Here is a 19176-nt window from a genome sequence, read left to right on the forward strand (position 1 = left end):
CGACTTCCGGTCAACGCCTTCAGAATAAAACATCGATTTGCTAACATGCTTCGACACGGGGGAGGGATTGCTTTATTCATTTCTAATCAGGGCATTCATAATATCCGGCTGTTAAAATAACTAACAAGCAGGTTGTATGGATGCACAGTTGTTTTTTGTGTACATTTGGATCCAACACACTGTAAACTCATCGACACAGTACTTATAACCCTCGGCGGTATTTATGAGAAGAAGAGGGAGGAGTGTCCTCTAATCGTAGTCTTATATCTCATACATGGACCCGAAAGTACACGTCTTTATGAGCTTTAAATGTATTTAATGAAACATTGATGAAATGCCCCGCTCACACTCCCTACCCTATCATACTCAACACGTTTATGGTTTAATATGTAATACTTTATGCTTGCTCTTATTACTGAATTTGCAAACTCTATCATTTCAATTTAAATGTATTTGTATCGCCCAAAATCACAAGTTTGCTCCAATCACGCAAACGTGCCTTCATCATTTCAAGTGTTGTAAAACAGGAATGTTTTTCATAAGACATCAGTAGAATATTGAATTGTCCTATATTATGATGTAGTACCCTTACACCAAACAAAAGGGATCACATATGTGCGGTCTGATATGAACCTTCCACAAACTCTTTGGCTACTCTGTTGACTGATCCAAATCAAGTTTTTGTCTCAATATTGCACTATTAAGCGATTTCAAAATGCATAGACATTGTTTTCCCCTCTTTTTTTTTACTTGACACCATTATGGCAGCCTTCCAAGAGGACCCAGAGAAAAATGCTTAAATTACCACTTTTGCATCTCAAATATATCCTTTTCAATGTTTGATATGAACCCAGTTTCATTATCAGCACAGTGGTTCAATAAACTGCAATGTCTTCACATAATTATATTGTGCATTGAGTCAGACACTGGACAAATGTAACCATAGGCCCCATATGTTTGGACACATCAGATCCGTTACTGAAAGATCCATCATTTATCAACACCTCAATTTCAAAGCCCAAGGTTACAGGCCAACGTACTCGTCTGTGCATATCATTGGTCTCTGGCATCATTCCAGGTTGAAAACAAATCACACCCTATCACCATTCTCTTTCTGGAGTCGTATGGCGACTACAGAGCGTCTTTCATAATGGCTGCTTCATGACCTTCAACCGACTGCCTCATGAATCACAACTCGTCCGACAGTGTGTATCCCACGCGCAGGTTGGGGGTTCGTTAGGCGGCTGTCCTGCAGTACATTCTAAATTCCAGCATCCTAAAACGGCATGCCTGGCATTATATCGATCATTACCATCAATCTGGTCCGCTGGGATCATCTCACGAACAAAAGCAATAATAAGTCATCTTATTTTAGTTTGTTTATTTTATTTGTTTGTTTGTTTTCTATTCCATTTGCTCTTTCTTGTTATTTGTTTGATTTTGTTGCATTCATCACCTTTATGGTATGGTCCTTTTTTGTTTACCGGTATTGACGTTATGTATGACTATGCTTTGCTTCTCTGTAGAGCACTTTGTAAACTTTGTTTTTAAAGGTGCTATATAAATAACGTTATTATTATTATCCTAATTCACTGGTTACACTCATCAAACAGATTTCTACATGGGATACATTTTCTCCTCATGATTAATGATGACAGCTCCAAGGTTAAGTATACTCCCCTCTGTGAGATGTCAGGGTTAAAGGTTATCAGATGACCCAGACATGTGATACCCTCTTGGACATTCTTACTGGGAACAACACCTGGCACTCTCTCAAAGTTATTTGCAGTCACACTATGACTACTTTGTGTACCCCCTCAAGGTGCGTTGTTTAATGGTTCTCAGAATGTGAATGATGTCTTTCCTATTACATTTAGCTGCAACTTAGATTTTTGCTCTACACAACGTAGACACAGCAACAGGGAGCAATTCGGCATTAAGTGCTCAAGGACACATTGACATGGACTAGGGGAGCCGGGGCTTGAACCAGCGATTCTCTGATTGAAAGTCAGGTATGGAAACCATTGAGCCACAGTCACCTATTTATATATATAAAATGCCTCAACTGTCAATATACTTTCTTTCTTTTTTTACCATACTTTTCAAATTATTTCAATGGCCACTATATATATATATATATATATATATATATATATATATATATATATATATATATATATATATATATATATATATATATATATATATTTATATATTTATATATGTATATATATATGATAGAGTTTGCATATATATATATATATATATGTATATATATATATATATATACATATGTATATATCATATATATGTATATATCATATATATATATATGATAGAGTTTGCATATATATATATATATATATGTATATATATATATATATATACATATGTGTGTATATATATATGTGTATATATATATATATATATATATATATATATATATATATATATATATATATATATATATATATATATATATATATATATGGTGGCCATTGAAATAATTTGAAAGTATGGTAAAAAAAAAAAGAAATATATTGACAGTTGAGGCATTTTATATTTTCCATATTTTTCTATTTGAGCCTGTATTTTCCAAAGTTTAAGAGCTGACATTTACTCATATGAGAAGTCTATATTTAATGACTCGTTGTCATTACATTTGGCAGATCTGTTTGAAATATAAATGTGTATGCATGTACAATCAATGTGAAGGAGAATATAATGTATAAAAACAGATTGGTCAACGGAATATCACAGGACCCAAAGACATTGAATAGAACATAGTTATATTTGTAATTGTAATGTAACTTGCAATGTAAGTTATTACAGTAAAAAAAGTTAATGAGAACTTATTTCATGATTCCATGACATTTGTGGCTACAATGTTGTTACTTTGCAGCAGTCTTCTTCAGGTCAGGATGATAGAAGCTCTCTCCTGGAGATCTGGACCAGGGAACATAAAGCCTGTCTTCCTTTGCACATATTCTCTTTCATTGCAAAAGGGAGAGATGAGAAATTTGAAAAAAAGACGTTTTCACATATTCCAGCAGGAGACGCTCAGGTGTAAATAAAAGGCTGTTTAGCTATATCCTGGCTCCTCAATGGTGGAATGAGCTCCCCATTGACATCAGGACAGGAGAAAGTCTGTACACCTTCCATCGCAAACTAAAAACACATACGTTTTGACTATACCTTGAATAAGGAAAGTAGCACCGTAGTAGCACTTAAATGACACTTACTGATAGCACTTTGTAGTTTAACTTTCTTGAAGAAATTGTACTTTCTTGATTCTTGTTGTTCTGAGTTTGTACTCATGTTTGAATGCATTTATTGTAAGTCGCTTTGGATGAAAGCGTCAGCTAAATGAAATGTAATGCAATGTAGCTATAGGTGGCAATGTGGTAGCATAATATGTAAAATGTGCCATCAAACTTAATGTAAATTTAACAATTTTCTTTACAGGGTTTGTATCTGTGAATTGGAAATATTTTCACTGCAGTCCTTCTCAAATGGCCCCATTGTTCTTACCGGTAGCCCCCCACCCCCCATATGGGACCAATTAAGTTCCCAGACCACCATTGTTCGTGACTGCTGTGTGCGGCCATTTAACTGTCAGTCATTTTAAGTCACATATTAATATAACTGCATGTTTATTCAGCTGCATTCACATTGTATCTACAAGCATGTAAATTGCTCCAAGCAGTTATTCACCAACTTCTCCATCTGATACAAATACCACAGGGCCGGATCTTTATTTCTATATTGCATACTTTGATGATGGAGCGGTTCTTTTGCTCTTCAGCTGAGTGCGGGTAGTTGGCACCGAAGTGGTGTCACGGTTCCACCTGGTGGCGAAGTTGTACGTAGTGGTAAATAAAAAAATATGTGTGCTTTAAAAGTCGTTTCATGCATACATGTCAAAAGCAATGTGCTTGGGTGCCACATGCAGCTATGTGTTTTATTGGGTTGATATCCTCTCCTGAAGCCTGATCCACACCCGTTTGACACATTGTAGTAGTGCTCCATATACTGAGCAAAACAGAAACACTAAGGATCCATCCTAACAGTGTGAATTGGTAGCGTTAGACATTTTCCCTCACATTGTGGCAACAACGTTAAGATTTTGGTGTTGTATTTGTAGTTTGAAAATGTAAATTTATACAAATTCTATCAGTAAATTGGACAAATGACAACCGCAATTAGTTTTCCATTTCTGTAAAACATTATCACTTCACGTTCCTAACATCGTTACACAGAAAAGACCACGACAGAATTATGCACTCTCATACTTGTTTCATTTATTAACATCATTGTCATACATAAACTGGTCTCAGGCCGTGTGTCAAGACCCAAAAAAAGTCAGAAGGGTTCTAATGCCCGACTCGGGAGTGGTGGTCACTGCCACGGCATATCGACTAAACCAATGCTGCAGAGTTTATGTTGTTCTGATGGACACTTCTGGGAAATCGCCAGCAGCAGCAGTCGGGATCACCACACCGGTTTGAAATACCCTGTGGACTACCTGGTGCACCCACACGCATGTCTTCACTTCTTTTGCCGGGTTTAGACCCCTTTTCAGAACTAAGAAGGCAGACACTCACAAAGGTAGTTTGCAATCGTGTAAGCCGTGTCTCATCATTTCATTTGAATACACCCCAACAGAGTTTCACGAATATATGGAAATTAAATTTGCTTCGTCTCTTTGTGGTATGACTGGCTGAAGTTACCTTAAATGACAGACGTTGGCTGATTTAAGGCAAATTCTGATTTTCGGATATATTTTAGCTTTAAAAAAAATCCCAGTCAAAATAACGACGAGGTTGGGGGACTTCAATAAACTCCACCTAAATCCTGTCCCAGCCTTCTTGCCACACCAAGTGTAACTTGAAGCCAAGTGCACTCGGCACACTCTGTTTACAACACTTAGGGGCCTGTCCCATAAAGGAGGCAGTAAGTACTGTATTATACTTCAACTCAAGATGATCAAATCACTACAGCTTAGTCTGACCGCCATCTTGGATGAAACCCATTCTCACCAGCCCCCCCCAGTCTCCATCCAACTTCACGATCCCATTCCATTTATCCCCAGCCCATCCAACCCAAACCTCTTCAACTCCATCTCGCCTCTTTGGACCCCATAACCACCCCTCCCCCTCAGACTCTCAGGTGTTTGTTGAGACGGTTCAGGGCGTCTTCTACAATGTCCAGCTCATGCCGGATGTCCTTCACCATGCTATTGATGCTGTTGGTGTCCTTCAGGACATCCACACTCTGGGTGTAGGGGTCGTAGCGTACTGTGAATGGCCGCCAAATGGTCCTAGCAAACTCCCTGCAGACACACAAAAGGTCAGTTACTTACTGTACATCAACCTTTGACTTGTCTGAAACATTGTTGCTCCAAAATCATTTCACTAAGTTTTGTGTGTGGTCATTTAAAAACAATTCATAAACATGATCTCAACAAGATGTGAAATCAAAAAGTGAAATTGCAGGATCCATCACCACAATGTTACTTCGCAACAAAGAGAGGACTTCAACAAACTCAGAAGTTTAACTGACTTGAATATATCAACATTAACAAACATTATTACAGCTAAGCTAAGGTCCAGAGGAGTGGGTATGCAAACTGTCACTTCATGGAGACTAACAACTCACTTTTTGCCAACCTTTGCTGTGATATGGTAGATGCTGCTAGTGAAGAAATAGCTCAACCTTTTGGGGATGACACAAGATTGATAACACATTCCAAGTCTGTGCTCCAATTTTGGAACGAGAGCGAATGGAGGGGATTAGCTTAGTATAGCATAAAAACTGAAAGCAGGGGCGAAACCGCTAGCCTGGCTCGTCCAACTCTACGAAGGAAAGCAAATGATGAAACTTGGTTGTTTCTACAGTGCTGGTGTAATGACAGAAGTGATCCTTTCCTAAGGCCTGCCCCTCGCTACTACTGCTGCCATGGAGCCCACACTGTCACTAACTGCACTCCCTGCATAAATACGATCAAAGTTTTGGAAAAACTAAAAAGCGATTTCAGAGCGAAACAGGTTTTCATTAAAAATCCAAAGCAGCATTTCAGTATACCTTCAGTCGTCGGTATACCTTTACTAAGTTGTGTAACATATATGTCCACACTAGTTAAGGATAACTAACATACTATGCTAATGTTAGCGCTGCAGGTTTTTCTGTCGAATCATGACATTTAAAAAATGTATCTCCCTCCATCCACTCTGGGTAATTAGTATAACTATTGCACGTTTAACCATGACCAGCTCCAAGTCCACTAAACCCGCCTGAAAATAAATTGCATGAGAATTTGTGGAGCAATGCTGCGTGATGATTGGCCATTCTGCGTTCGAGGGCAGGATTTAACGAAGGGTGAGTTGGTTGGATTAGTTGCTAACTGCAACAGTGATGGGGTAAAATCTTAGTCAGAGAATGGATCAGAGCTGCATCATTCAGGGAGGAGAATTCTACTGACCTCATCTTGTTCTTGGCGTCCTCGAAACTCTCGGAAGCGAAGTAAACGTCTTGGAACGTAGTTATCATGCACTCCTGATTACAGGTCACCACGGGGTCAAACGGGAGGATATTGGCTTTGCCAGACAAAGCATGCTAATAGAAAAAAAAGAGACATGTTTAGATACGGATTCTCTTAACATGATTGGTCAAGTAAAATGATTTTGTCCGACTGCATGTAAATGCTACTACAGGATTGAGGTCACCTGGATTAGCAAATGGAGAAATGTAAAGTGTTTTGTCTTCCGACTATAACATCTGATAAGTGGTAGTAAGCTAGATATGAATTTCCTCTGAACATCTTTTGCTCGATGCTACAGGAATGCGATTGGTTTAGGTGAGTATTGGTTTATTCCTTTGAATCATGATCATTAGATAAAAAGGTCAAATGCACATTACTGTTGCCATATTATCGATCAATGGGTTTGCATAACAAAAAGGAACTGTAACGGGAAAAGAAAAGAAAATCCCAAATCTTAAGTCATATATAAACGTTACCTTGAGTTCACTGATGGAGGAGAGGAGTCCAGCTCCATAGGCCCTTAGCCTGCCGTCCTGCTTACATAGGCCAAACTCCACTGTGAAGAAATAACACTAGAACAAAACAGGTTTTCATTTTTACATCATCCTTTTCCAACACAGTATGTGTTAATGTAAGTAATAGATGTCACTAAACAAGTTAGGTGTGCATATGGTAGGAATGTTATAATATATATAGATATGTTTTTCTTGTCTTAGTCTAATGGATGGGTATCGTTCAGACTTTATCGTTACTACTATTCTTATGGATACTCCCTATTAGTTTGGTTCAGTATTTATCAATACTGTGCTGTCTTGTTTATTTTTCAGGTGCATAGATGAAGTATTTACTTCATACCCAGAGCTACCTAGAAGTATTTACTTCATCTATACACCTGAACCTTTGGTTTTATCGCTCATACATCGTACTCAATGTGCAAGCTGTGAGGACCTCATCACTGGCGGAAGTCGACATGCCATACTTTTTGCATCCTCAAATCCAGTGTCGTCAATGTAGACGTGCAGAGTGCACGCTCCAAAGCGAGAGCGACATCGTCGCGATGCACTAGCGTTCCCGAGCAACCAATCACAGCTGGCAGATATCTTTTCTTTCTTGAGTAAATGTGTGTGTGTGTGTGTGTGTGTGTGTGTGTGTGTGTGTGTGTGTGTGTGTGTGTGTGTGTGTGTGTGTGTGTGTGCACATGCGTATTTTCTCACTGTGGCCAGTTTCTGGACAGCATCATCTGAAGCTCCCAGCGATGCTAAACCGATCTCTTGGGAGAACTGGGCGAAGCTGGGCTCAGCGAGCAGAGGAACGTGACCCAGCAGCTCATGGCATGTGTCTCTACATCCAACCGTGAGAAAGCAAATGCTGGTATTGCTTCATTGATACACTAAATAAACAATAACAAGTAGTATGGAGTGAATACCTATTGTGCGTACGCGTGTGTACTCACGGTTCAGGTGTGTACAAAGGCTTGGAGCTGTGGCGGACATACTGAGTGCAGTGGAACACTCTGAAGGCCAGGCCCGCGAGGAAGTCCCTGGGGGAGAGGTACCCCGCTACTGGCCGGATGATGAAGCCTGAGCGTTCTACACACACACACACATACACACACACACACACACACATAGACACACACACACACCAGTATTAGAATTAGTCGGCTTCGCCTGCGGTTGTCTTTTCAATGCGACTTCTGTAATCGGATGCACCCGATCAGTGCTCACAAACCTCCGCTAATAAGCTTTACCCACTTATAATTGTGTCACAATATAGGTTCCCCTGTATTTTGTCATTTAAATGTTTTATTTTGAATGCCAAAAATTGGGAAATGTTGAGCTTTAATCGAAAGTAACTTAACAGCACCCAGACAGCAGGTCTCCTCAGGCCTCCAGCCTTGTGGCGGGAGGATGATGCGAGACCCGCGTCATTATTAATTGTCCAGCTTGTTCCCACATGCTCTCCGCACCCCACTCAGATCTGAACTCGATGCGAGCCAGACCACCTCGGCACGTGGTCGGGCCACGCGAACGGCCTTGGCGGTCAATGCGTCCATCGGCGCGATCGGGTGAGAGAAGTCAAACGGAAAAGCCGTGTGTGATTCCAGCGGTTACCCTTGAGGAAGTGCGAGACGTCTTCCAGCTGGGGGATGTTGTCTTCGCTGTAGCCGCAGTATTCGGTCAGCAGGGGAAGGTTCTTCAGGTACTCCTTGCAGGCGTGGCTGGGGTAAAGCTTTTTGAGCTCCCTGAACACCACCCCCCAGGTATGCACCTCCTCTGTTGTGAAGTCTACACGAAGAATAGGATCGCCACTGACCAAACAGAAAGAGTCCGTTAGTTTACCGACGTCATCAAAATACAGCTTTGAGAGATCAAACATACAAGATGGAGGAAACAATGTCGAAATGAATTCTTTTCATTTTGTGGGAGAGTAGTGGCATATCTCAACAAGCATTACTTCGATTTAACTTGTTCACCATTAACAGTGCGTTTATTTCATCTATTGGTCAGTTTAACTGTTGAGAAGGCCCTACCAACACCATTACTTCTGTGTTTTAATATTTATTATAATTTGTAAAGTGAGAAAACCAGGTGTCTTTCAGAATTATTTGCGACCATCGGTTACAGTAAGACATAAGAATGCAAATTTTTATACAGTAGGAGCAAGCTCAAATCGTGGCACTTCCTGTGGCACCTCTAGTTGCCACTAGTTTTTGTGGCAAGCTGCCACAAAAAACGTGGCAGCTTGCCACAAAAACTAGTGGCAACTAGAGGTGCCACTAGTGTTGGTGGCAGCTTGCCACAACCATGTACAGTATTTTTACACTTGAATAAACAATAATCAAATACAAAGAAAAACAACTATTTGTGGCATCTGGTGAGATGCCCAGTAAATATTTCTCTGATATTATTAAGTTATTTTTTTAATTGGCCTTGCTTTTTAATCTTCTTAAGCATTACTACCAATGGGCTTCTAATGGGGCTCAGTGTCTCCCTCCAACACTCAACAGTACAGCGGACAGTCGGTGTGGATGGAAACACAACCTTGAGTTGCCCTGGTGAAAGAAATTGCCCGTACATAATATAACATCGCCTTGTTATGAATCATCTGATACAGTCTATGAAAGTGTATAGAGAGCTTGAATTATATGATATGTCCATGACCTACGTTTTATGACAAACACTATTTACATAATCAATATTTAAATGGTTACCAGATTTGTCGTTGAACATTAATGTGTATATCTTCTGTAGCGTAGGTTTCCCTTCTAACCGGTAAAGGTAGGCGTTGGGCGCCCAGTCGCCACCCAGTCTTAAATATAGGGAAAGGGCTGTTCTGTTCTCTTAAATGTCCCTTTCTGTTACAAACTGTATTTATTTTCTTTTTATTTGTTCAAGAGGAACAATGTACAATGTACGTGTATTGGATGCCTTGTTAAAAATAATGATAAAGAACCTTGCAAATGAATGCAAAACGACTGACATCCTTAAACTGTGCATCTGTGCATCTCACCAGAAGCCACAAATAGTGGCAGGCAGTTGCCAAAACATCTTCTGAATCTATCCTGCAGCGATGACAGCTGTGGCCACAAATACCTGCCACAGCGGCCTTCTAGACTTGAGCTAAACATTCAACCAGAAAACTATTGTTGTGCCTCAATGACTGTCTATGTACCACAATATAGCCTAATTAATAGACCTGTGTTTAAGATTTGACCAAGGTAGGTTGATTGACATTTTGATTACAATGGTATTCAACTAATTCTTAACTGAAACCTAACCTATATTGTTAATACTTGTATTCTTAAGAGCACTTAATGATTTATGTTCAGCAAAAAATGGCACAAGATTAGTTAGGGAAAAATATTTTTCATTATCAAACAAAAAAGTGCAACAAATAAAGTGCTTAAACAGTAGCCTTTTAAAGCAAAACAATAGATCAACACATACATAAAATAACAAAAAATGAGGTATTAGAAGGAGATCAAAAGCTGGGTCGAAACGTCCTACTTTCGTAGGAACGAACGCGTCTGGAACGAACGCGCGCCTGGAACGCACCTGGAACGCGCCTGGAACGAACTCGCGCTGGAAGGAACGCGCGCTGGAAGGAACGCGCCTCGGTCCAAAATCAAAAAAAAATTGCCGTGAGAAATTGGTTGTGTGGCGTGAGTGCGTGTGAAAACATGCAAAAGCATGTGTCACACGGCGAAACCGTGAGAGTTGGTAGCTCTGATAATATATACCTTCCAGGACCTTAAGCAAGTTGCGGCAACGCTCTCTCTAACACAGGCAGATGCCTCAAAAACGAGGGGCAACTCGTAAGTGCCCCGCCACCTGAGACGTGCCATCGGAAATGCTGCCTCTAAAGTAGTGGCAGCTTCCGGAACAGCGGCATCTCCCTCTGGCACCGCGGCATGTGCCTCCAGCACTGTGGCAACTGAGCGGTGTCACAGGAAGTGCCTGTACAAGATGCCGGTGCCGCAATTTGAGCTTGCCCTCTCTCTTTTTATAAGAAAGCAATTTTTAAGATTTTTTTATTTATTTTGGCTTTATAAACTTGTATACTCATACTTATATACTTGTATACTAAATGCCCTTTCTTAATTTTTTTCTGATTCAAAAAAAAACAAGAGCCTTTAAATTAAAAAGCTCCATCACGCGGGAATTACTAGCTTTCTTATTTTCCTGACTTTCAAGACTAATTTGCTTGTTTACCCATTCATGTGTGACATCAATGTATTTGGTCTGGCAGTTGTTAATTCATTTTAAGAGATGTAGCGGGTGTGGTCTGTGTGCTCGAGGGTTTCACCCTTCAATTTTGAACCAGGGTGCCTAAAAATCGATTTCATCCATCATAGCGAAGCGCAACAATTTGCATCAGTCAAGGAAACAGTGGAACTCACAGTTTGTAGCTCATCGCCAAATCAGCAAAATACTCTCTTCTTTTACGGTACACGTTGTCTTTAAACCCCTGCAACAACAACAAAAATCACAATCTCAGTTTTCACAATTTTCATTATAAAAGTAGAGAATGTATCAGAGCTAGTCCGTCACTAATCCTCACCGGATGGTCGGCGTCTAAGTCAGAGCCATACATCAAAACTCTGTTCGCAGACCGATCCAGATCAGAGATCTTCTTCGGGAACCAGGGCACACTGGTCATGTCTGTCACACAATTCAGGTTCATTTCAATTAGACTCCTGCTTGCATCCCATTACTTGATGATAGTATTTATTTATTGCTATATAAGCATGAAAAGATGCGTTCTCTCATTTAAATCCTGAGGGCCTACCGTCATCAGGCAAACTGGAGTTCTCAAACGGACTGATCTCAACAACATCGGTGTGTGTCCTCAGCAGCTGAGTCAGCTCCTTGAGCTGATCATGGTCAGTGTCGCAATCCACGAAGATCTCAAAGTCTGAATTCCTCCGCTTGGACTTGCGGGACTCGATGTGAACGAGGTTGACGTGCTTTTCCTGCACGTACATGCCATGCAAGATGAATGTGGGATAAGCTTTCGGGATCGGGATCAGACCCGTCCAGGGTTATGTCATTTCAACAAAATGGATTCAGCAGTTTCAATTTCAAGATAACAGCGCACACGTTTTTAAAAACTTTTCAAATGAAACAGCCTACCTGGAAAACCCGAAGTGCCCTGACGAGACCCCCGACTTCATTTTTCAGTGAGAATATGATGGTCGCGACTCCCTTCGCAGAGCTGCCGGGCCTTGCAGTGGAGATGCTGCGGTTGTCCTGCTTCTCACCAAATTTACTGAATGTGACCTCAAAGAAGATATGCATCAGTGAGTCTGCAGAGCCGATCACTCAGCAGCAAGACTGGAAACATATGGCGCCATAAAGGGTTCGTGAATTTCAGCCCATCATTCCGACACACTCTCCCTAGCATCGGGCCGCCGGAACAATGGAGGCTCCAGACACAGGAACAGCTTCTTTCCACTGGCTGTCACTCTGATGAACAATTAATCAGACCCCTACATCTGTACTTTGCACTACTTTTTGACTAGTGTTGTCTTTAATGTCTTTTTTATATTTATCTTGTTTATTGTATATAGTGTATATACATTAGTATGAAGAGCAGTCAAATTCCATGTGTGTGTAAACACGTATGGCCAATAAAGCCAATTCTGATTCTCATTCTGATTGTTAACTTTGGCAGAACGGGATGTGGGACAAACGGAGTTTCGATCCGATGGGACTTATTTTGAGAGTATTGAGGTTTGGGAATGATGGTCCGTTCGAATAATGGCACGGCACTATTTACAGCTCAGCCGTCGCCATGTTGAGAGCCGTTGAGAGGCAATGGAAATGCTCCCAATCTCGGATACAGCATCTTTAAAAAGGGCGTTTTGTCTGCTACACCATACATATCTGCTCTGTAAATCACAAACAAATGCATAAACCAAAAGAGAGAATTTTATATTTTGTGGTTTCATGCCCCCTAGTTTTGCAATGATTTGAAGTATTACATTAGGTATCCGTCATACTAGATACACACATTATTTTGAGGCGTACATCTTAAAGAGCTTATAGATTTAAACAAGAACAACACATTAGCTTTGTTGCTCATGTATTCTTCTTATCTAACGTACAAGCCACCAAACAAACATTATCTGGGGATATTCATACTGCTTTATATGCCAGTTTGTGGACTAGGTGATTAGATGCTCAGCTGCAGCGCGTCAAACAGCACCAGAGTCCGGTTAGGGAGCCACACATGTTCGCCCATGAACTGTCGGCTACAGCGCAACTACATTTTGTTTATCCGTCTCTCTCTTTCACTCTAGTGTGACACTCTTTCAGGCTGCCAATCAAACAAATATTTTGGGATGAAAAAAGGCCCAAAAATACTTTTTTTCTCTTCCTTTTTAATAATGAAAAAAACATTACCAATAATACCAGTAATATAAAAACATGTTGAAATAATTTGTGTCTACAGAAAGCGACTTCATTTCCATTTTCAGGTTCCGTTCAGACTTAAAATAATGTGTTTGTCTTCAACCAATGAGAAATCCTTTGACAGATCCAATGGGCCGCCAATCAGGAGGTCACCTCGAAAGTAACAAAGTAAAAAACACAACACAAGCATTATCAGGGCGACTTACTTCATTGTTGAGCTGCTTCTCCTCATAAGCAGGATTAACCGAGTCAAAAGACCCTTCTCGGCATGACCCGTGTTCTTCTGAATTCTTGGCGTACATGCCGGCCTCCGGATCAGTAGCAGAACTGCACTTGTTTGCTCAGTAAATGTGTGTATTCTGCCCAAGCTACGGATCAGCTTGAAACTGGACGCGTTCTCTGAAAAGGGAAGACAGCTCTCGGAAAGGCTTTCGAGATCAGCTCCAGTGTGAGTGGTCCGGCGTACTGTCCCACCGAGAGAAATGCTGTGGTGTTTATGAGGCTGCAGTGGAGGGGAGGGGAGAGCACGCAGAGAGGGAGCAGCAATTTATTTCAGCAGGAGGGAGATTAGTACAGGTCATTATTGACTTCAGGGCGTACACATCACATGGCCTGACACACACACACACACGGCAGAGGGGCACCACATTGAAGCGACTGCTTCACATGCCTCCGGTTCTGAAGAGTGAAGCCGATGCAGAAATATCTTAAAACTTGCATTATCTCTAATGGCCAGCAGGGGGCGACTCCTCCGGTTGCAAAAAGAAGTCAGAACGTATAGAAGTCTATGAGTCTGGTTTATTTGAAAGTGAGAAACTCTTGACCCTTTATGAATGACGGATTACTGACTTGATACAAAAGTTATTCTAATTGACGCCCTATGAGGGATCTTTAACGTTTTACAAACCATTCATGAAACCATTAGTTAGAATACATGAGACATTTTGTAAAAGACGACTTACTCGACAATTGTTCCAAACTTTGTTTTGAGCGGTCTCATTTTTCCCGATGAGTGGCACAGTTTCAGGTCGCTGTCTTGATGAACCAGGCCGGAAGTCTGAGAGTCCAAACCTGGCTCACACGTTGTCACTTATAGTTGCATTGGCAATTTGTACAAGTTGTCGGCGACATCGAGGACTGTTGAGCGTAATTATTGTGCATTGTATTGGTCAGTACTTGTCAAAGTGCTTTTTGTCACCATGATCATATCCATACTGATGGAAAAGGTGAAAGTCATCGCTTCACATACAATGTTTTCTTTAGAGATCGGCTGCAGATCAAAACCGGACGTTTTTAAGTCTCATATTACACATTTTTCCACACGTGTGCAGACAGTAGGAACCACCATAAGACATTTCGAACAACCACCTTTATTAGACACTTATCATATTGTAATTCACTCCCATGCATGCTGCTCAAGAGTCTTCACAGTGACTGCTTAGCACTCGGTAAAGCAGTGTGTTCAAATGTAATCTTGTAAAATAATTGTTTTGTAAATACAGTTGGAAGAGAGCCAACTTATGACTTGTTTAACTTCCTAACATTAGCTGTCAGTAGTAGTAGCAGTAATATTTCATTAGTACTACTAATGCTTAGATTAAAAAAATTAAGCAAGTGTTTAAGTAGAAAAGCATTTGAGTTGTGTTTTTTATGAAATTAACCACTGAAGACGACAGTAACAAAATGAAAGGATAACATTTTGAAATAACAAATGTTTGGACGGTTCTGGGTTGTTGGTAAAAAGAAGAAGTTTGGAATAGTTTGTAGAAATAGTAACCGTCAAGTCAGACTTTTATAAAAATCTGACATCAGAATGGATTCAGAAAATGTGCCATCGCTGCCATCTGTAGTTGTTTTATTCTTACTGTTACCATGGTAGCTGTAACATCTTCAGTGGGGGACTCCTAAATATGTGTTAACGACGTTGCTATTATGAGCAACCAACATGTTTACGAGCTCTCGCCATCAGCCGCCACTGAGGGATGAAATTAATGAGTAAAAAGAAAAACGGACTCATGAGTGAATCAGACATTTTCACCAAACGGCTTCGGGTTCGCGGCCGCATTCATCTGCTGTCTTCACGCGTCAGGCCTGCTTATAAACTGCATTATTTATTTAAATCACAAGAAGGGGCGTTGATTCCCAACTTAGACGAGTAAAGCCATGTGCCTGCTTAAGAAAAAAACCCGATTCCCAGCAGTGTCGGGTCTTACATGAGTAAGCCTAAAGATGTGGTGCTCGTGATTTGCTCGCACGCGATGAATGTGGGTCTCTGGAGCAGCGGGCGTCAGAGGGGGTCCATTTACTGGTTGAGTGCTGCAGGAGGGAGTCCGAAAAGCCTGAGATGAGTCGGCATTTTTGCACCTCCCGAGCCTCAAAGTCATTTTGAAATGTTACAATTAACAAAAGTGTAACATATTTGTATGTTTTGTTTGACAATATAAAATATGTCGTTAAATAGAATTTGTGTCGCTTTTTACACATCTTTAAAGAGGCGGTTGCTAACGAGGGGCTAAATGAAACATGGCAAACGCTCGTCCTCCTTTGGCTGAGTGGCGTGAAGACGTCGTTTCACTAATGCTAGCTTTTTTTTTTTACCTCTGCCGATTTGCGTTCACGCTTCAAAATGCACAAAATGTCACTAAAACACCGTGTGTGTATCCTTGAGGTCTTTCTGCATTTCCCTCCTCAGGACTCGTACGTCATGCTGTAGTTGATTGAGAAGTTGTCTTTATATGAAATCCGTGAATGGGGAAACATAGTTTAATTAATATAGACATATTCTTGCGTGTACATAATAGGAGACAATATCAGGGCGTCTCTGGCAGCCAAAGCATACAAACAAATGCACGGTGAGAAGTTGGGTGCTCGGACCCCGCTTCAAGGATTCAAGGATCATCTATTGTCATTATGCAACAACGGAATTCAGTTGGAGCCCACTTATGGCCGACATCTTCACATTAACGATTCAACATGAGGAACACCATCATCCATCGACTTTGACTGATGTGTGAGCACCGAGCATCCTGGACCACGAAGGATCCAGGTCTCTGCGAAGACGTGGGCTCAACAGTCACCGACCTCCCGCTGCGTTCATCTGTCTTATTTTCTGTCTTATTTTCCTGACGGCCAGGAGCATGCTGGGTAGTGGAGTAGCCTCAGGTCCGACAGCTGGGTTAGCTTAGCCCCAATCTCGCCTCTCCTCCCTGAGCCGGTTTGGTCGCGTTCGGTCCGCTGCACTTTACCCAATCCCCACGCTTCCTTTTCAGACGTTGATGAATGTATTCTGTCGTATGGCATTAGCAATGAACACAAAGAAAAACAACAAATAAAGACACAAATATAGCGAAATTCATGGGAGCCACCGGCACATGCGCCGCTGTTGTGTTGCCATAGCAAAGAGGTCTTGCAGGCCTAGCTGTTTTTTTTTTTTTTTGCTCGCCTGACTCAAACTAATGTGGTTTTCCTTGTTGAAATCACAGTGGACGCGTGTTTTCCACTCGGCAAACTATTGAATCGGCTACTTTGCGTCACCCTTACACAAATGTACATGACCTTTTTAGTTAGACCTACTTGCATATGAATGGAGTCCTTACACACAAAGACCCCCCACACACACCTTCACTCCAGGGCCCTGGCACATGCCCGCAATGTTCCCATATGATGAGTAATTGTAATTACAGCAAGAGACAGGAAGTCTCCATCTGGTTCTTTAATTTTGTCCGAAACAGTAGCCTGTCTCCATATGAGACCTGGCGCATTAAAACACATTTACAGCCGGATCTGACCTCCAGCAGCCCTCTTGAGAAGAGAATCACTGGTGCAGGTTTGTTCACTATAGTAACAAGTTATCTGCAGCCTGGAGGGTTTTTTCTTTCTTTCTGAGAGGTAAATCGGACCATCGGTGCAGCTCTGCTCCTTTTGGGAAGCTTAATGAAAAGCGATCTCAGGGTGCGATCCATCTGCTCTGTCTGTTTACACGATTAGAGAGCCCAGGCCCCATTTAGAGATAATTCACATAGCAGGTGAATGCAGTGGTGGATCCCTTCTCTGAACAAGGAATGATAGGAAGGCTCCTCCTCGTGTGAAACTCAAACGGGGACGAGGAGAGAGACTGAAATAGTGCATAAAAGCTGTGGTCCTTCCAGTCGGTAAAAGCGGCCTGAATGCAGGTTCCAGGTTGCTTACACTGTGCAGATGCTCGTCACACACAGGTCATCTAAGCTGACATAGCTTCAGATAGCGCCTGAGAGGGAAGAACGTCTCATTTATCATACTTATAGCGAGAGATAAATGACACTCTCACTGCAGGTGACCTCGACGGAGCAATGCCGGAAGTTTTGAAAGAGTTATTGTGTACGACGGAATGGAGTCGCCTGAAATCTAAAACAATTGCTCCAATTTTATTTTTCATTTGGCCTTGAACAGAAGAAGAAAGAATACATTTTTTATAAATGAAGCTTTAAAGTAGCTGTAGAGCTAAGAAGACTCTACTGAAACGGCCAGTCAGCATCACAGGATCCAACCAAGAATTCTTACAATCACATACGAGAGGACGGTGTGCTGTGTGTCTCATCTCGCAGCCTCACTGAAGTTTTAAAACCAAACACTATCAAAGGCAAAGATTGTACTTTGCACTCCACTACATTTATTTGAAAGGAATTAATGAATAAATGAATCAGAATTACTTTTATTTTACACACAAAATATACTTAAAGTTTGGCTATCTGGTCTAAATACTACAATACCCATGAACCTCGGCTGCCGTTGCTGAAAAAAAGGCCAGTAAGAAACAGTGGTGGAAAACACTGAAACCACCGCTTCCTTTCCTAACCTTCAAAATATAATTAGGGTAAACCCTTCCTATATACAGTATTTGGGGGCAAACGCAAAGACAATAATATTTATGTATTGCTAGCGATGCTTGTGTACTTTTGCTTTGAAGTTATGAATGTGTTACTAGAAGATCTGCATCTGAATACTTCCTCCACTGCTGATTATTTATGTAATCGCTCTGGGTCTTCTGTTACTGCCTTGTGTTTATTTATTTTTATTGATCCACCTACCGTTATTATATTTGTAGTTATCTATTTCTTCAAATATATTGCATTGCTTTTTTCTTAATATGTTAAATTATTTTTGTAGGGAGGTCCACGTCTTCCTGTTGTACTACAACAACTTCAGGGCACACTGAAATATTTCACTCATTCACACACACACACACAGTGGCTGTAAAAATTGTCAGCGTGTTAAGTGCACATTTCCAGTATGTTTTCCCACCCTCAATTAAAGAGGAAACACCAAAACAATGTTTTGTATGTATCCATATTGATCATTAATGTTTTTCTATTTGAATTATGGATACTGCCGGACACAATAAGCTTTTAAAAGGATACTCTTTTTAATTTGTTTGCAAATGAATTACAAATGAATTTCGATTGCAAATGAAAAATGATTTTAAATACATATTTGCCCAGTGGATAAACAAACAAGTACGGAACGCGGCCCTCGTTTAGGTCGTAGTAGGTGAGAGCGCGATGTACGGAACGCGGCCGCAGCCTGTCTGGTTCCTGTCTCCGACTCGCCGTCATATATCGGGGCTCCGTGTCGGATACAGCCTTACGAGCCGTAGCAAACTTTGAAACTAAGTTACTCCGCACAGCCGGACTGTTTGACACGTAGAGGAGAACGCGTCCCATTAGCGGGGAGTGAACAAAC

General features: G+C 41.1%; 1 protein-coding gene across 1 annotated transcript; it reads right to left on the reverse strand.

The window, feature by feature from the left end:
* Positions 1 to 5157: 5157 nt before the first annotated feature.
* Positions 5158 to 14695, reverse strand: LOC306735904 (tryptophan 5-hydroxylase 1-like; the record flags this gene model as incomplete). The annotated part of the gene is made up of 13 exons (XM_079217474.1): positions 5158 to 5332; positions 6482 to 6615; positions 7018 to 7113; positions 7756 to 7882; positions 7995 to 8130; positions 8656 to 8852; positions 11445 to 11512; positions 11606 to 11706; positions 11834 to 12017; positions 12178 to 12324; positions 13665 to 13785; positions 14421 to 14515; positions 14657 to 14695. The coding sequence occupies 13 exons, from the start codon at positions 14693 to 14695 to the stop codon at positions 5158 to 5160; spliced, it is 1620 nt and encodes a 539-aa protein (XP_079073600.1).
* Positions 14696 to 19176: the final 4481 nt, after the last annotated feature.

The sequence above is a fragment of the Taurulus bubalis genome (genome assembly GCF_910589615.1).
Source record: "Taurulus bubalis genome assembly, chromosome: 4".
In the NCBI taxonomy this organism is placed as follows: Eukaryota; Metazoa; Chordata; class Actinopteri; order Perciformes; family Cottidae; genus Taurulus; species Taurulus bubalis.